Source organism: Mobula hypostoma, chromosome 8 (genome assembly GCF_963921235.1).
Source record: "Mobula hypostoma chromosome 8, sMobHyp1.1, whole genome shotgun sequence".
NCBI classification, from domain to species: Eukaryota; Metazoa; Chordata; class Chondrichthyes; order Myliobatiformes; family Myliobatidae; genus Mobula; species Mobula hypostoma.
In genome coordinates, this window is record NC_086104.1 from 129808918 (window position 1) to 129828952 (window position 20035).

Sequence of the window (20035 nt, forward strand, 5' to 3'; positions counted from 1 at the left end):
TAATTGTTATTATTATTATGTCTTTTTTTCTTTCTTTTTGTATTTGTGCACTGGTTGTCTGCCCTCTTGGTGGGGTCTTCTGTTGATTGTATTATGGTTATTGGATTTATTGAGTATGCCTGCCAGAAAATGAATCTCAAGGTTGTACATGAGGCCACGTACATACTTTGAGAGTACATTTACTTTGAACTTTGAAATAAAAAACATACCAATGGTCGCACATATTACACATCTTACTTGTTTTTGTCATATTCTTTGCTCAATGGGATTAGAACAATTTACCAGTGTTATTGTGGTTAATGCTAATTTGGTTAACCTTTGGAGCAAGTTGTTGGAACACAAGGCAGGTTCGAGTCTTAGATACCCATGGGACACACCTGAACCCTTCCCCTATTCAAATGGCCCGCACTAGTATAATAACGTTTAATTAGTTCGGTGCAACAACGTGGGTCAGAGGACGTGCTCCTGTGCTACAGTGTTCTGTGTTCTGTAACTTTGCCTTGTATCAATCGGGTTGTTGGAAAGCCTAGTGTGCAGGAGCAGTGGGCAAGTGGCAGCCATGTTGCTACCTCCAATGTTGTTCCTGGTTTTTCAGTAAACACTGAAGAAATGAGGAAAGTCACTGTACATTCTCAAGTGTTTCAAATCTCATGAAATGAAATGGACATTAATCATTTAATAATTTTTGTCATTTTACGCACAACTGAATACCATTAAGTAATATAATTACAGGCAAACATGTCTGTTAGGGGTGGTGAACTTAACCAGTTGTTTATCATCCAGATAGCCAAGTTCAACTTCAATCCTTGCAGCTGAGAAATTTAAACTGAGTTTTAAAAAAAACTGCTGTTTAGTAATGAGGACTCCAAAAACTGCCAAATTGTCTCAAAAACCCATTGAATTCACAAGCCCTATAGAAGAGTAATCTGTGGTTCTTTCTTGGTCTGATCTAACTGCGAGTCCAGTCTCATGCTCCTCTGCAGTGTCCTGACAGGCACCTCTCTCCAGAGTAATAAACTAAGGCCATGCCAATAAATGGAAAGTGCTCCCTGTAGTAGCAGATACCTACATTCTTTCCGAGGCTCTTCCTCCCATGGATCTCCATAGTCGTAGATTTCGTCAGGTCCGTATTCTGTAGGAGACACTGCGAAAACACACAGGGTTCATCTTTACCAGCTGCCCGCTGATGCAGCCTGAGAAATGCATTCTAGTATCTTTCGCTGACCTTCAGAATGGAATTGTTACACTCTCACCTTTATGACAGTCACCACCATTCCACCCCATCCTGTCTCCAACCAATCAGGTGTTCTTTACTTTTTGATAAGTATACATCATCGAAATTTAGATTGCTTGTCATTGTGGCATATATTTCCTTGTTAATGATAATAGTATTACAACTGCCTTCAGAATGATTAGCGCAGTGCATGTACAAGTTATGGTCCAGATCAGAAGCCGTTGTCGGGCTGAGTGTCTTTGACCATCTTTGCATGGGTAACTATATTTATGTAGAAAATGGTCTGTGTAATTGAGTCAGTGAGAAGTTGCTCATCTAATTAAAAAAGAGAGGTACAGTTGTCGGATGCTTTATGTTTTGGTATCCATACAAAAGTTGATGAATTAAATATCTGAGTGTGTTTGCTTCAGAGGCCATTGGAGGTATTAGCTAGATTTGACTCGGCATTCTTTCTTCTGGGACCTGGATCTTGCTGGCAAAAACGGCAATTATTGCCCATCCTTCCAATGCTTTGGAGGTGTGGTGTTGAGCAGCATTGAAGGTCTGCTCTAGGCTGGTACAATTGCTCAGGGTGGAAGTGGCCCGGTGGAGAGGGCACCTAGGCATCAGTATGGCTCTGGAGGCTTGACCCGCCTTCCAGTCCTGAAGAAGGGTCTCAGCCTGGAACATCGACTGTGAATTCATTTCCACAGATGCTGCCTGACCTGCTGAGTTCCTCCAGCTATTTGTGTGTGTTACTCTGGATTTCCATCATCTGCAGAGTATGTTGTTGAACGTCTACAGACCTTTAGATGAAGGGACTCCCACTCTGCTGTCAGTGAAGTTATGCCAACATTGAGTTCGGACAGAAGCGGTGTTTTCTTTCCACCTGCCGCCCTTACCCTGTTTGGTGGTGGACATCAATCAGAATACAATCTGAGAAAAACAGTTCATACCCTCACCGTCCTGTAAGATCCTGAGATGTCAAGGAAATGTAATAGAACTTCTCATGTCACAACTTGTACCATGTGACACCTTCAACTCAGATAAAGGGATATGTATTCTAAGAAAACAGAAGTGCAAATTATCAGAGAATACTTACATGTTCCTCCATCCCAAGGCTTTTCCTCCCATATATCTCCATAGTCATAGTCATACGTCTCAGTTGGAGTAGTTTCGCCAGGTGGTACTGAAAGACAGATATTTCATTACAAAGTATCCCTCTTCCAACCTCACCAACTGATCACACTCAATCAACTGGACACCCATGTCCCAAAGTAGGAGCTATTCCAAGCTTTACTACGACAAGTGGAAAAGATTCAACTATGTTCTCAAAGCATCATTGGAAAAAGTCCAGCTCCCTTCCCATTGCCTCATGGAATTCCAGACACATTAAAACCATGGGGTGAGGGTTAATACTGCTACTGAGAACCTTCTTTGGGAACAAACAGAAGCCCAATGTAAATGACGAATGGAGCTCAACAGCTCGCCAACTACCCCACCAGATGACTGCAATTATCCATCAATAAACTCCTGTCCCACCACGAGGAGTGTCTGGGGCCTCCAGATCGACCTCACTGGCCACCTCAGAAGCAAGAGAACTGCAATGGATGTTGGTTATCCTCCATCCTGGGGAAGACCCTCAGAAATGAAGACCTGCACTACAATAGAGAGGCAGTAGCGTGTTGGTTAGCATAACTGCTTTACCAGGAGAGCGATCACTGATCGGGATTTGATTCCCGCAGCTGTCTAAGGAGTTTGTCCACACGTGGGTTTCCTCCAGATGCTCTGATTTCCTCCCAAATTCCAAAGGCATACAGGTTAGTAAGTTGTCGGCAAGCTAGAGGTGGACTGCCCCCAGCACATCACAAGTAGTGACGCAAGTGACGCATTTCACTGAATATTTCGATGTACTTGGGACAAATAACAGCCAATCTTTATCTTTACAGGTGGAGCTTGCTGGCACAGGTTTCAGTTAGTGGGGTTCACAGCTCTGTTACTGGAAGATAAGAGAAGATAAGGTTTATTTGAAACATACAGTGAAAGGTGTCGTTTGGACCAACGACCAACACAGTCCAAGGATCGTTCTGGGGGAGCCCAATAAGTGTCATCATGCTTCCACCACCAGCATAGCATGCCGAAACTTACTAACCCTTTGGGGTCAATGTTCCCTCTAAGGCGTTCGTGTGTTTGCGCGCACGCATCTTTTGCTACTAGCGCCTAAAGAATTTAGACTGCACGCAAAAGGTTGTACCCTTTAACTCATTGGCACATTACATATATTTCACAGTCACACAAATTCACGTTTCCTTTTCCAGTTTCTGATGCGGACAGTGTTGACAATGTGGAGTATGTGACGATTTTTCTGCAGATTTTAGATCTGGCTTATCAATATTGTTTTTATTGAAATTATTGATTCAATATGTCGAATTCCAGGCATGAAGTACAAAAAGAACTGCCAGTTCATTTAAAGTGGAATGGCTTAATGAAACAGTAGAAACTGCTACAACAAAAGCTCATGAGGTCAGGAATGTGCAGCTATGACAAATATTTATGTACAATATAGAAAATGGTTTTACCTGCATGTACTGTCGCGATGCAAAAGTTGCTGGAGAATTTACAAGTGGGAAGAGGTTAGATTAGATTAGATTATGAGGACACTCAGTCCTCGTTTATTGTCATTTAGAATTGCATGCATTAAAAAATGATACAACATTCCTCCAGAATCACAAGAAAAACACAGGACAAACCAAGACTAAAACTGACAAAACCACATAATTATAACATACAGTTACAACAGTGCAAAGCAATACCATAATTTGATAAAGAGCAGACCATGGGCACGGTAAAAAAAAAGTCTCAAAGTCCCGATAGACTCATCATCTCACGCAGGCGGCAGAAGGGAGAAACTCTCCCTGCCATGAACCTCCAAGCATCGACAACTTGCTGATGCAGCCCCATTGGAAGCACCTGACCGCAGCAGACTCTGAGTCCGTCTGAAAACTTCGAGCCTCCAACCAGCTCCTCCGACTCAGCCTCTCTGAGCACCATCCTCTGCCAAGCGCTTTGACCCTGCCCTGGCCGCCGAGCTACAAGCAAAGCCGAGGACTAGGGGCCTTCCTCTCCGTAGATTCTGGACCACACAGTAGCGGCAGCAGCGAAACAGGCATTTCAGAAGTTTCGCCAGATGTTCCTCCGTGCTCTCACGTCTGTCTCCATCAAATCAGGATTGTGCACGGCACTCTACTTGACGAATAACAGACATCACCACCAGAGTGGCCACTGCGAGCTGCATCGCACCGCCATCTTCTCCTCCTGCTCCTGATGGTGGAGCGATATTTGGAAACTTGAATTTTTAAAGCGCCATTTAGCAAGGAAATCACATATGGAGGGTGTGCAAAAACCCCAGCGAGTAAATCCTTAATTACCTGCGCAGGACTGCTATGTATGTTTTGTGAAAGTGCAGATGAGTGAGAGCGAAAATGATCAAATCCAGAGGACATCAAAGTTGTTATTGACAGTATTTTGCGAGTTGTTATAAAGAATGCCTCTATATATAAAATTCAGTGCGCACATGTTGTTGTCCCTAGGCAAAAGAATTGCACAGCACAAGATTTTTGTGCCACTGGTGATTACAAATCAGAGAGAACACAGTCTGGGATGTGGGAGGAAAGGCACATGGTCTCTGGGAGAACATGCAAACTTCTTTCAGACAGTGGCGGGAATTGAACCCTGATCGCTGGTGGTGTAAAGCATTACTCTAACCGTTCAGCTGCCTTGCCATTCCTAGTTACATTAATTACTTCTCCACTCGGGTTTGAATGGCTCAGCTTCAATTAAAGCAACACACACAAAATGCTGGAGGAACTCAGCAGGCCAGGCAGACCTGAGTCCTGACGAAGGGTCTCGGCCGGAAACGTTAACTGTTTCCCCTTTTCCGTAGATGCTGCCCGACCCTGCTGAGTTTCTCCAGCGCTTTGTGCATGTTGCTTTGGATTTCCGGCATCTCCAGATTTTCTTGTTTTTCACTTTCAATTAAAATTGAGTAAATAAACCAGGAGCAAACTGCAGGAATGAAATCTAAAATTAAAATCATCTAAGCATTGGAAAAGTACTGGAAGCTATTCAGCATCTATATAAAAAACACATTTGGTTTGACATTCTCTTGAAAGTTCTACCAAGCCTTTAACTTGTTATTTTTTCTAACGCTGACCAAGCCCTCATACTTCCACCATTCTTAGTTTTTATTTCATTCTCCGCGATTAATCGTTGCCTTTACATTTAACTGATTTTAAGTCACTGACAGTAATCAATCTATTGCAAGTCTTTACTCTAGTAAAGGTTGCTGTTTGGGTGTGGGGTCAAATTGTGCATACTGTCACACTGTAAGTATTTAAAATGTCTGAATGAGTCATTGTGTATTGACAGCCCATGAATTTCTCTGGAAAAATTTTGGGAGAGGTGTGGAACAGGCATCTCATTTCCTCTCATCTGCTTTACACTTTCACACAACTTTACAATTAACCTCACAATGAGAATGTTAAACAGCTTCGACTTGGTGATAATGTTCTCCACTCTTCTGGTCTTGTGAAAGCTCACAGGCTGTGAATGTAAACTCTGTTCAGGTGGGACCTTTATAAAGATCTGGTTTGTGTCGTATTAGCCCAATCTAGGAACACAAGTCCAGGAAGTGCTTGGGTGCTTAAACTAAAACGTTCAATTTCTCAGAGTCATAGAGAATTACAGAACAGAAACAGGCCCTTTGGCCCGTCTAGACCATTCTGAAACAATTTAAACTGCCTACTCCCATCAAACTGCACCCAGACCACAGCCCTCCATACCACTACTATCCAAACTTCTCTTAAACATTGAAATCGAGCTCACATGCTCCACTTGTGCTGGCAACTGATTCCATACTCTCACGATTCTCTGAGTGAAGAGGTTTCCTCTCATGTTCCCCTTAAACTTTTCACCTTTCACCCTTAACTCACGACCTCTAGTTGTAGGCCCACCCAACCTCAGTGGAAAAAGCCTGCTTGTATTTACCCTATCTATACCCCTCATAATCTGGTATACCTCCATCAAATCTCCCCTCAATCTGCCGAGGGGTTTCGACCTGAAACGCTGACTGTACTCTCTTCCTAGATGCTGCTCTGCCTGCTGAGGTTCCTCAGCATTTTGTGTGTGTGTGTTGCTCCCCTCAATCTTTTAAGTCTTAAAGAATACAGTCCTAACCTACTAAACAATGTAGCTCAGGTCCTCCAGATCCGGCAACATCCTTGTAAATTTTCTCTTCTTGGACAGTATCAGATAACATCAGAATAAATCCTGTCCTGCATTGCCCAGCGGCGGTGGAGAAAATCCATGGACTTCTGGTCGTGGTGATCCCATAGCCGTTCGGAAGGAGACTGGGATTTAGACCATGGTGATAAGGAAATGGTTATCTACTTCCAGTTGAGAAAGGGATGTGACTGAGAGGGGGACGTGCATGGGTTGGTGTTCCCATGTGTCTGCTACCCTTATCCTTCTTAGTAGTTGGCTTGGGAGCTGGAATAGTCAAGGAGAGATAGCCTTCTGTAGACGGAATGCAGAGCTTCCACCGTGCATCATTAGGAAGAGAAAGTTCATCAGTTGGTGGGTGAGATACCAGTCAAGTGGATTGCTTAGTCCTAGAAGGTGGTGAACTCGCTGAACTTCCATCCAGACATGTGGAGGATGTTCCCTCGCATTCTTGACTTTGGTCACATACGTGGTGGAAAGGCTTTGGGAGGTGTGAAGACGTGCGTCACCCATGGCAGGACACCCAGTCTCTGACCTCCTCTTGCAGCTGCCGTATATCTGCAGCTGCTCAGAATGCCTGCGGTGACCGGCCCAGGCGATTTGGTCGCAGTAGGCAATGTACGGTTTCAGCTCGTGTGGGGAGGCAGAAGAGAAAGGAACGACTTTGTTGTTATAATGCCTGAAGTATCACAAGGTGTCGGTGGGATCGCACTTGGAATATTGTGCTGTTCCAGTACATAGGAAGGATGTCATTACGATGGAAAGGCTGCAGTAAAGATTCACAAGGATGTTGGGACTGGAGGCTTTGAGCTACAGTACAAGTATAAGTTGTTACTGTTTGACCTGGCTCAAAGCACACTGAGTGGTGACATTAAAGTGGTTTATGAAATCAGGAGTGGAATAGATAAAAGGTGTGTAATCATTGCCTCTTTTCCAGAGTAGGGGAGTTTAAAACTGGAGGGAAAATGTTTAAAGTGAAAAGGGAACGATTTCAAGGGGACCTGAGGGGCAACCTTTCCACACAGAGGGTGGTAGGTATGTGGAATCAGCTGCCAGAGGAAGCTATAGAGCCAGATACAAAATTCCTTTACCTCCACGACCCCCCCCCAACCTTTTTATTCTGGCATCTTCCCCCTTCCTTTCCGATCCTGAAGAAGAGTCTCAGCCCGAAACATGGACGGTTTGTTAATTTCCATGGCCTGTTGAGGTGTGTGTGTGTGTGTGTGTGTGTCTGTCTGTCTGTCTGTCTGTCGCTGGGTACAACTACAATGTTTAACAGCTATTTAGACAGGTACATGGATAGAAAAGGAGGGTAAATACTCGAGAAGGATCTGGGCCAAATGGGACTAGTTCAGATCAGTATTTGTTTGGCCTGGACGATTTGAGCTAAAGGGCCTGTTTCTGTGCTGCACAAGTCAATGGATCTCTGACTAACTGTGACATGCAGTCGACAAAGTATTTCTTGAACATTGAGTATCTCGAACAGTTTTCATTTTATTTCCTTTCTCAAGTGCTCTGTTATATCTCCAGTGAGAATTGAGCAATCAGGAAAAGAAAACATTTTATGTTCTCTGTATATTATTGAATTCCACGAAGCAAATGAAATGGAATTTCTCATTTTACAACTTGTGTCAAGTGATGCTGATTCACACAAAAGGCAATGACCATAAAAGTCAGAGAGAATACCTACATGTTCCTTCCTCCCATATGTCTCCGTAGTCGTACGTCTCATCGGGTTGGGTCTCCTTGGGTTGTACTGAAATACATACAGTCCATCATTAAGCACCCAACATTCCCAACGCTGAGGCAGGTTGTACACCGCACGTTCCGAATAGATTCTTTCATCCTAGCTCTACCCTGGCATGGAAACGGTTCAAAGATGTTCTCAGACTTCCTTGGACAAATCCCCATTGACTGCTGGGCATTCTCAGCTCAGGACAGTGGAGAATTAGCATTTAAGATGGAATTGAAACTGGTGGGTCCATTCATCGGGAATAAGGGGCAATAAATGGCAGATGTGGACCTTGACCTTGCAACTGCCCACCAGCCTGTCCCATTAAGAATTTTGTTGCCCCAACCATAGGAGAGTTTAAATTGTACACAACAGCCTCAGTGAGTACTCCAGAACTCAGCAAATTCGAGTGGAAACAGGTGATCCTCCTTCCTGCAGGAAAGCCTAGGAAGAAGAAACTCCATCTTTTAAATCTCCTTGATATATCTGCCTGTATCACCTCCCCTAGCAGTGCATTCCACTCAGTCTCTGTGTAAAAAAACCTACCTTTAACATCCCCGCCACTCTCGTCCAATCTCCTTAAAATTATGCTTTCTCTTATTAGTCATGTCCACTCCGGGAAAAGGACGCTGGCTGTCCGCTCTATCTATTCTCCTTATCATCATATACACCTCTATCTATTCACCTTTTATTCTCCTTTACTCCAAAGAGAAAAGTCCCAGCTCTCTCAAACTTTCTTCGTAAGACTTGCTCTCTAATCCAGGCAACATCCCTGTAATCTCATCTGCACCCTCCCTCAAGTGTCCACATCCTCCTTATAATGATGCTTTGCTGCATGCTTGAGTGCACGGTGGGGGAGGGGGGCCGTTGCTTCGCTGCTGCTTATGCGTGGGAGGGGGAAGTTAGCGGGGTTTTGGGTTCTAACGTTTAACTGTCATTCATTTTTCGGGGCATTCCTTTGTTTTCGCGGATATTTGTGAAGAAAAAGAATTTCAGGATGTATATTGTATACATTTCTCTGACGTTGAATGTACCTATCGAAACCTATTGAACTGAGCACAATACTCTAAGTGTAGTCTAAGCAGAGTTTTATAGAGCTGCAAAATTACCTTATGGCTTTTGAACTAAGTTCCCCAACAATGTAAGCCAACTTCTTAACCACTGTTGCTCCATCCCTGTTCACTGATTTGTAGAGTTTAATTCTTTCTGGCTAACACCACCTTGAACTTGAACAGAAATTTTAAGGGATCTATAGATGTAGAGCCTAAGAGCCCTCTGTTCATCCATACTGCTAAGAATCCTGCCTTTAACCTTGTTCATTGACTTCCAGTTTGACATTCCGGTGAATCCAGATTGAACTGCGTCTGCCACCTCTCAGCCCAGCTCGGCATCCTATCAATGTCCCGTTGATACACCATCCATAATACCATTTACCCTCGTGATGCCTGAAAACTTACCAACCCACCTTTCCAATTACTCATCGAGTCCTTTACAAAAATCACAAAGAGCAGGGGGTCCCAGGGCAGATCCCGGCAGAACACCACCAGTCACCAGCCTCCAGCCTCCAGGCAGAACATTTTCAACCACCCTCAAGCCAATTCTGAATCCCAGCAGCCAAATTTCCCTAGATCTAATGCCTGCTGAATTTTTGACTAAACCTAGCATGGGGAATCTCGTTGAACGCCTTACTAAAATAAATATATACCATATCCACTTCCTCACATTTATATCACCACAAGCACATTTATCAATTTGATTTGTATTTGTGAGACGGTTGTCGGGACACCCTGGAAAACCAATGCAGTCACGGGATCGATGCGCAAATTCCACAAGGATAACACAGGTCGACGTCAAGTCTGAAGCCGAGTCACTGCAGCTCCCTTCGCTGTGCTCCTCCACCAACTTGTGTTGATTTGTTTTATTGTTGACCAAGCTTAGCATTTTCAGTAACTTCAGCATTAGTTTCTTTCTCCACCATTTGTCCCACTCCCATCAGGGAGGAGGCTACATAGCATCCCTGCCAAACTCAGCAACAGTTACTGTCCCCAAGCAGTAAGGCTGATCAACACCTCCACCCACCAACCCACCCCACCACCACTACTTTATTATTTCCTGTTGGAGTTCCCTTATAAACAAACACTCCTGTGCCTCACTTCACTCTATGGACATACAGTCAATCTATGTATATAAACTATCTTGTGTATCGACATTTATTGTCTTCTTTATCTGATTCTGTTTTTATTTTCTGCTGCATCAGATCCAGAGTAACAATTGTTCCATTCTCCTTTATCTTCACCGGTTTTGATGCGGTATTTCGAGCTTTTCAACATCAGACACCCTCGCCCACGTGACCCAGCCTGGCCTGAATCCCAACTATCTCTTGCAAGTCCCTGCTCCAGGAAAGCTGATTGTTTCGGAGAAATTGGAACACCCTGGGAAAACCAATGCAGTCACAGAATCTTAGGAGGAGATTAACGGAGCTTAGGAGGGTTAATGGAACCTAATGGTGACTCCTATGTCTGCATCTTCAGAACAGCTCTATTTCCATCTCTAATATCTCTATTTTTCCCTTTCAGGGTTCTCTTGAAGACCTTGACTTGGAGTTACGCACTGACTACGGTTTTTTGCAGGGATGGGACCCGCTCTTGGGGTTCCATAACTGGCCATTGTTCGGCACGCCAAAGGCTCAGCCTAAGAGTCCGGCTTGAATTCGGAAGCCTAGGATCTCAGGACTCTGGAGACAGGTGGATCGAGGGTCGGTGTCACGAAAGGAGACCTGTGTGTCGTTGGGGGAGTCGGGATATCTGCTGTGTGCCAAGAGACCTGGATCTTTGCGATCTTCGGGCACAGAGTTCAAAAAAAGCAACATAGTGGACTTTTAACATTGTAAACCAGTGAGTTGTTTGTTATTTCTCCCCACTTGCTGGGAAAATGGAGACACCCCTTTCTCCCTTATTAGGGAGAGAGAGAACCTGTGGTATGCCAAATACAGGGTAAAACGCAAAGTCTTTGGGGTAACTGCAAGTCTGTGTCTTTGCTATTGCCTTGCTTACACTTGAGTGCTTGGTGGCGGGTGCCGATGCTTTTTTTTGCCAGTGTGGGGAGGGGGGATTGTTGCTTGCTGCCGCTTACACGCAGGAGGGAGGGGAGCTGAGGGGGGGGAATTTTGGGGTTCTAACATTCAACTGTCGTTCATTCTCTGGGGAACTCCTCTGTTTTCGTGGATGGTTGTGAAGAAAAAGCATTTCAGGATGTATATTGTATACATTTCTCTGGCATTAAATTGTATCTTTGAACTTTTGAAACTGTGGTACATGTTAAATATTTAACAAAAGCCAGAATGAATAACTGCAATAGGACTTGCCATGAACTTCAGTGGAAATAAAAACCGGGAGAGATGTAGAATAGGCGTTCAATGCCCCATCAGCTGCTCTACATCGTCACCCAATTTCAAAATGATCTCCACAGTAAGGATTCTGAATAGCTTCAATACTGTGGTTATATTGTTCACTCTTTAGGGCTTAGGGACATTTTACGCTGTAAGTGCAAACTCAGTTCATGAGGGATTTTTATCCCATTAGCCCCGAGGTGCTTCTTTGAGGGCAGAACCTCAAGTTGCTGCACCTCATGATACCCGAATGAAATGCAGAAGGATGTTACATTTCTGAGTGGCAACTGGGAATAAAGAAATCAGAACAGAAGCCCTTGTGAATTTGTTTCATTTTCTAGATCACCATGTTAAGTTAATCACCGATGTACATCCTTGGGATATCTGTGGCAGCTTTCAGTCACCCACGTAGAGGCCACGTTACGAGGTTTATTTGGCCTTTTATCAAGAGTGACACAGCATTGGAACAAACAGACAACTAGAGGGCTACAACACTCACATTCTCCGTGCTCATCTGTCTCAAACTCTTCAATCTCCAACTCAAACTCCAGTCCCTTTTCAAGAGTGTCAAAATGCTTCTTTGGTTTTGCCTCTGGCTTGCCCCATCCACCTGAAAAGAAGAAGAAAACTTGGGAAGAATAATCCCTTGTACTTCACTACACTGAACTTACTCACTTGCTAGTTTTGTGGAAAATAGACTTATTTGTACTCACCCAAGTAAAAGAGATCACAGTTACAGCAAAGCGAGGAGCATTATTTATGTTACAAATATACTAAAAATTAAATAGGTATATTTTAAATGTATGAATTTTGAATTCTAGCAGAGTTGAACTTCACATTTCCTTGTGAAATAAAGGTATAGAGTTGAGTGGTGGCCTGGTGACCTGGATGAACATTTCCTTCCATTTATTCTCTCTGGGATTCACTCAATCAGTAGCTCAATGGAAAAGCATCTACCTTTTCTCATTTTGCCTGGTAACTTAAGGAGCTGAAAGAACCGGTTAGTCCCCTGGAACACTGTGGTTCATAGTCCAGTTTAGCAACCAGCCAAAATCTAGGCTGACTCTCGACTGGAGGGTTTGGGAATTCTTCCAGTGTCTGAACCAACACTTATCTCTCAACCAAGACATGAAACAGTAAATTCAGTACTTTAATTTTTTTTGGTATTTTTGGGAATTTATGCCTGATACTTTCCCTATGATAAAGCACTTTGGAATGATGCCTTTGAACTGCATTATATGAATGCAAGACATTCTATTGCTCTCTTCTATGGTGCTAGCAAGAATTTAGATAACAGCTTTCTTTCCTCTTGAGTCAGATTATGTATTCAAGCCCCGCTCTAGAGATTTGTCAAAATGATGTAAGCTCTCTGAAGAAGTAGTAAGGGTTTGCTCTCCTGTCTGAGGTCTATTCTTCCAAAGGACTAGCTGACAGACCATCGATTTTTACCGGTGAAGGTAAAAAGCCCTGTGGTACTATTCTGAAGGAGACTAAGGAAGTTATCCCTGGTCTCACAGAATCCAGTTAGTCCCATCCCTCAGCTTTTCTTCACAGTCTGAACTTTACTTTCCAGTCTGAAAACAACAATAGAATCTCCTTCCTCTACTTTTTCAGGCAGTGGATTTCCCCAATCACCTTAAATCTCTGCTTTTGAGTGTCATCCCTTCCATTAATATCAGAATTTCTCTTTATTTGTCCAGATCATTCATAAAGAAATTTCTCAGCCTTTTCTGTTGAAGGAGAAAAGCAGAGCTATTCCAATCCATCCACTGAACTAATGTTTCAATAACCTCCTAGAGCCCGCACATCCTCCCCCATGTGTGGAATGCAAAACTGCACACGACTATGCTGCTTGAGGCTGAACATATTTATAAAAGTATTTTGTTCTCTCTGCCTCTGTTTATTAAACTTTTGAGCCAAAATTACTTTTTAGCTCCCTTTTCAAATTACTCATCCTCTTTCAAAGCTTTCAAAGTCCGCCCCCTGTTCTTAGTCAATGCTTATTATGCAATCAACATCCTAAACACAGATTATTTCATGACTGTATTGCTGTTAGTGGGATGTATCCATGTGAAAAATTAGATTTTCTAATGTTGCAGCAATTGTCAGAGTAATCAAATACAAAATCCTTTGAGACAACTGGTAATTTGACATTCAACTGAATTACTGTGGTTTCTTTTTCATAGGGCCTCAGAATTTAGATGACTCAAGGATGTTGTTTCTTCTTATTTAGCTCACAGTTTTGTGAGCAACTGTATAATTCCATTCCTCACCCCTTTTCAGAACTCGTCTCTTCTAAGTTTTTAACCAACTTCTTTTAAATTAAGTTGTGATCTACCTCACTAGCAACTTATGCTCTATTCGAGTGATCATTCTGAGCCTAGTTTTTTCCAATCAGTAGAAACAACTTTTCACAATTGACCATCAGAACCATTAGGAAAACTTGCTTTAGAAACATCTTCACCATTTCTTTTTTTTAAGCAGAAAATGTCCCATTTCTTCTGGCTGTTTAAAAAAATATTTATATAGTTTTAATTGAAATAAACTCAAGTAGTTCATGTCGATTAAAATATTCGTGATGTATCCATCTCCTAAGAACTTAGAGGAAATATGTATGTGAAGCGCGACCTTGAACCTGGAGTAAGCTGCTAGGCTGAATATCTAACATTTCTTCAGAAGTCTGCTTCTGTTTGATTTAACAATGAGATTGTTGAAAAATAACTATGTTATTTTTCTGAATATATGATTCCAGGACACAGAGGATGATTCATCCCACAGGAAATCTCCTCAACTTGCATTGGCTTTTGTTGAGACTATCAGTTATACCAGTTTTGCAAAATCTCTTCCCGTCAGTTTTTCCCAGACCAAATTCATGATTAATTCCATGTCTGCGTCTACATGGCAACAGATATTTGATCCACTGTCATAAGACCGCAATACAACAGGAGCAAAGCTATCTAGTTAGTAGCTCCGCGCTTTCTCTGTAGAGAAGCAAAGTTGTAAACACATATTCAGTCACACCTTCACCGATTCCATAATCATAAATCCTTCCATATGACTCCGTTGGCAACTCTGAGGGCTCTATAGGTTTGCCTGCAAAAGAAATAGAAAGAAAAAGCTCAATACTTTATGTCCAATAATAGAATTAACCCCGTGTAGAGAGCACAGCAAGGAGTTCTCACATAAATCAAAGTAATTTCAGAAATAGAACTGCACAGATCAAAATACTATTTTGTCCGTGGAGACCATGCTAGTTTTCATTAAGAACTGTTCTATTAGTTCCTTTTACTTTCCCATACACTCAACTCTCCCCCTCCACCAACACCATCCACTTCCCATCCATCCCGTCCCAAATGTGCCCACCAGTCCCCTATTTCTCCATGGCCCTGTAAATGTTCCCATTCTGTTTCAATCATTATAGGCTGGGTCGTAGACACTTGGCAGGGACCTCCAAGTGCCAAATTAATGATAAGAATATTTCTTTGAGCTTGTACTAGTCATCAGCCTGCATTGGTTGCTGACTGATTCACGTCAACCTTTCCTGTTCAGCCCTCATTCTGTTTTATCGAGGAGTACTGGATTCAGAGGCTGTGTCTTAGGGCAGCTGTTTGCAGCGTAATACTAACACAGTCCCAGTAACCCGGGTCAGTTCCCGCCGCTGACTGAAAGGAGTTTTCCGTTCTCCCTCTGGCCGCGTGGATCTCTTGCAGGTTCTCTGGTTTCCTCCCACGTTCCAAAGTTGTACGGGTTGGTAGGTTATTTGGTCACATGGGTCTAACTGGGTGGCATGGACTTTATGGACCAGAGGGGCCCATTACTGTGCAGTATCTGTCTGTCTAGGTAGCATATCCGATGCGGACTTTGGTGACCATGGTTTTCCATATAGAGCTATCCTTCGTTTTTTGGATGACTTCCATTTCCTCAATGTGCAGCCACCTGGCTATGCTTTTGATGTACATAAGCTGAGGTCTTCCTCTAGGTTTACTCCCCTCAATCTTTCCAGAGAGTATGAGTTTTTCTAGTTCATCTTTCCGCATGATGTGTCCTAGGAATCTGAGTTGTCTTTCTCTTATTGTTGGAATGAGTGATCGGACTGCTTGGGCTCTTCTGAGAACTTCTTCATTTGATGTGTGTGTGGTCCATGATCTTTTTAACATTCTCCTGTGGAACCATAATTCAGCTGCTTCTAGCCTCTTTTCCATTGCTGGAGAAATGGTCCAGCATTCACTTCCATAAGTCAGGATAGAATAAATGTAGCACTGCAGTATTCTGTTTATAGTGTACGTGCTCATCTTTCTGTCTGGTAATATGGTCTTCATTTTTTGGAAAGCTTCTTACGCCATTGCTATTCTGTATTTGATATCTATGTCGCACCTGCCATTACTTGTTATTAGGCTGCCAAGATATTTGAATTTGTTGACTTGTTTGATGTTGGTATTTCTGATCTTGTGCCGTATACTCTGAATGAATAAATAAAGATCTTGTTCCTTTTGGAGATCTTTGGGTATGAAACTCAATGTCGGTATGATACAAATACGTGAGAGCAAATTACTTGGTCTAGAGCACTCTCCCTTAATTTCTTTTCATTGAATTCAAGTGTACATGGGGTTAATGTAGTTCATATACAATAACCCCCTGCATTAACCAAATGCAGTTGCTTGACTTGTTCTCCCACCAGACCTGAATTTTGCCTTTCTGTTCTTTTTTAAACACAAATTCAGTTAAAGCAAAGTTTCATAATTTCTTACTTTTCCTTAGTTTCTTTCCATTATACAGATACCTTTCTATATTTCTGTTTTTGCTTTTGCAGTCGTAAGTACAGAAAACAAAGAGGAAATTTAAAAAAACACACACACTTCCTGAACCGCCAGATCTAACCTCGTTTCAGAGAGTGGCCCAGGTTTCCATTGCCACACTCCGTAGTAGGATAGAATTAATTTCTTTCTCTTTACGTGGACAACCTGGGAGATTAACCATAAAGTGGAGTGAAGCCAAAGAGCCAGTGCTCTGAGCTTTTTGGCGATAGAAGATCTCCAGGTCCTTGGAACAGTGAAACGCTGATGGTTGACTTCAGCAGCAAAACATGGACAGCCATCTCCTACTGATCCAGACTTCATAACCTGAGGAATGTTGCAGTAAACCTACCTGTACTCTCCTTCTCTATTGTCTCCTTTGTCACTGTGTAGTATTCTTTAAAGGGAGGTGAAGTGAAAGGCTTGCTGGGGGAATCTGTTGGCCACAGGTCATAATCAACTGGAAAGAAAAGACATTTATCAATGCATTCAGTCTCAAAAGTAGCTTCACCCTTGCAATATTTCCCAAACCTGGTGGTGCGGGACCTAAGGCTTCTGTACCTCCTGCAGGAGAAGCAAGAGAGGATAGTGGGGTCTTACTAATGCATGCTGCTTTCTGGTAGTAGTGCTCCATGTAAAGGTGTTCAGTGGTGGGGAGGGTGGTGCCTATATCTACCACTTCCTGCAGTCTTTTCAGTTCCTGAGTATTGGTGTTTCTGTACCAGGGCATGATGCAACCAGAAACAGGATCAGAATCAGATTTAATATCACCAGGGCGTGTCGTGAAACTAGCTGTTTTTTCTCATCAGTACAATACAATGCATAGATAGATACTTTATTGATCCCAAAGGCAATTGCAGTAATAGTAATATAAGCTATAAATTACAACAAGGTATATACGGTGCCTATAAAAAGTATTTTCCCCCGCCCTTGGAAGTTTTCATGTTTTATTGTTTTACAACATTGAATCACAATGGATTTAATTTGTCTTTTTTGGCACTGATCAACAGAAAAAGACTCTTTCGTGTCAAAGTAAAAACAGATCTCTACAAAGAGATCTAAATTAATTGCAAATATAAAACACAAAATAATTGATTGCATTAGTATTCACCCCGCCCCCCCCCTTTAATATGACACACCAAATCATCACTGGTGTAGCCAGTTGGTTTTAGAAGTCACATAATTAGTTAAATGGAGATCTGGTTTTGGAGACCTGTGTGCAGTCAAGGTGTTTCAATTGATTGGAGTAAAAATACACCTGTATCTGGAAGGTCTAACTGCTGGTGAGTCAGTATCCTGGCAAAAACTACACCATGAAGACAAAGCAACACTCCAAGCAACTCCGCAGAAAGGTTATTGAAAAGTACAAGTCAGGAGATGGATACAAGAAAATTTCCAGGTCACTGAATATCCCTTGGAATACAGCTAAGTCAGTCATCAAGAAATGGAAAGAATATGACACAGCTGTAAATTTGCCTAAGTGTAGGCTGTCCTTAAAAACTGAGTGACTGTGCAAGAAAGGGACTAGTGACCCACCAAGAGCCCCATAACAACTCTGGAGGAGTTACAAGCTTCAGTGGCTGAGATGGGAGAGATTGCGCATACAACAACTGTTGCCCAGATGCTTCACCAGTCACAGCTTTATGGGAGAGCAGCGAAGAGAAAGCCACTGCTGGGAAAAAACTCACATGAAATCTCAGCTAGAGTTTGCCAGAAGGCATGTAGGTAACTCTGAAGTCAGCTGGAAGAAGGTTTTGTGGTCTGATGAAACGAACATTGAGCTTTTTGACCATCAGACTAAACACTATGTTTGGCATAAGCCAAACACTGCACATCATCAAAAACACACCATCCCTATGAATCATGGTGGTGGCTGCATTACGTTGTGGGGATGCTTCACTGCAGCAGGCTCTGGAAGGTTTGTGAAGGTAGAGGGTAAAATGAATGCAGCAAAATACGGGGAAATCCTGGAGGAAAACCTGATGCGGTCTGCAAGAGAACAGCGACTTGGGAGAAGATTTGTTTGCCAGCAAGACAATAACCCCAAGCATAAGGCCAAAGCTACACAGGAATGGCTTAAAAACAACAAAGTTAATGTCCTGGGGAGTGGCCAAGTCAGAGGCCAGACCTCAATCCGATTGAGAATTTGTGGCGTGACTTGTAAAAGACTGTTCACTCACAGTCCCTATGCAATCTGTCAGAGCTTGAGCAGATTTGTAAAGAAGAATGGGGGAAAATTGCAGTATCCAGGTCTACAAAGCTGGTAGAGACCTATCCACATGGACTCAGGGCTATAATTGTTGCCAAAGGTGCATCTACTAAATACTGACTTGAAAGGGGTGAATACTTTTGCAATCAATTATTTTGTGTTGTATATTTGTAATTAATTTAGATCACTTTGTAGAGATGTGTTTTCACTTTGACACAAGAAAGTCTTTTTCTGTTGATCAGTGTCAAAAAAGCCAAATTAAATCCACTGTGATTCAATGTTGTAAAACAATGAAACATGAAAACTTCCAAAAGGAGAGAATACTTTTTGTAGGTTGTGTGTGTGTGTGTGTGTGGTGCAAAAAAGAAAAGAAGAACAAAATACTGAGGAAGTGTTCATTATCCATTCAGAAATCTTGTGGCAGAGGGAAAGAAACTATTCCTGAAATGTTGAGTGTGGATGTCTTCAGGCTCCTGGACCCTCTCCTTGATGGCAGCAATGAGAAGAGAGCATGTCCTGGGTGATGGTGGTCCTCAATGATGGATGTTACATTTCTGAGGCATTGCCATTTGAAGTTGTCCGGGATGCCAGGGAGGCTAGCGTTCATGATGGAGGGGGCTGAGTTTACAAGTTTCTATAGCTTCTCACCCTCCATACCACACAGTGATGCAACCGGTCAGAATTCTCTCCATAGTACATCTGTAGAAATTTGCGAGTGTCTTTGGTGACATACCAATTCTCCTCAAAATCCTAATGAAATATAGCTGCTGCTGTGCCTTTAAAAAAATAATGCATTAATATGTTTGGCGCAGGATAAATCCTCAGAAATGTTGACACTCAGGAACTTGAAACTACTCACTCTTTTCACTTCTGATCCCTCGATGAGGACATGTGTGTGTTCCGTCAATGTAAGCTTCCCGAAGTTACAATCGATTCCTTGGTCTTTCTGATGTTGAGTTGGAATATTCTCCACAGTGTAACTATAGAGGTTTTTGCTAGCACGCTGAATATATGCCAACTTCTGAAAAGCATTGTTGTGCCTTATTTGTAATGACACTTAAGTTCTGACCTCCGGACAGATCCTTTTGATATGACATTGCCAAGGAATTTAACTCTACTGAGCCTCCCAGCTCTGTTTCCCTTTTAAGGACTGGCTCATGGACCTCCAGCTTCTTTCCCTTGCAGTTGATAATCAACTCCTTGGTTTTACTGATGTTGTGTGAGAGGTTGTTGTTGTGGCACCATTCAACCAAGATTTTCAATCTCCTTCCTTTATTACACTGCAACCATCAGACTCCTGAACAGGTGTAATAACTCCAACCACCACTATTCTAAACTGATTCTACAACCTACAGACTCACTCTCAACGACTCTTTACAACTCATGTTCTCAGTACTTTTTGTTTGCACAATTCACCTTC

The 20035-nt window shown here is 42.6% G+C and overlaps 1 protein-coding gene across 1 annotated transcript in view; it reads right to left on the minus strand.

Moving 5' to 3' along the window:
- Positions 1–20035, minus strand: part of LOC134350954 (inactive carboxypeptidase-like protein X2) — a 129896-nt gene that overhangs the window by 83225 nt on the left and 26636 nt on the right. The window contains exons 4-9 of the mRNA XM_063056826.1: positions 16759–16866; positions 14635–14706; positions 12113–12223; positions 8184–8249; positions 2316–2402; positions 1070–1144 (exon numbers count right to left, since the gene is read on the minus strand). Coding sequence (XP_062912896.1) covers positions 1070–1144; positions 2316–2402; positions 8184–8249; positions 12113–12223; positions 14635–14706; positions 16759–16866 — 519 coding nt within the window. The remainder of the gene's footprint in view (positions 1–1069; positions 1145–2315; positions 2403–8183; positions 8250–12112; positions 12224–14634; positions 14707–16758; positions 16867–20035) is intronic.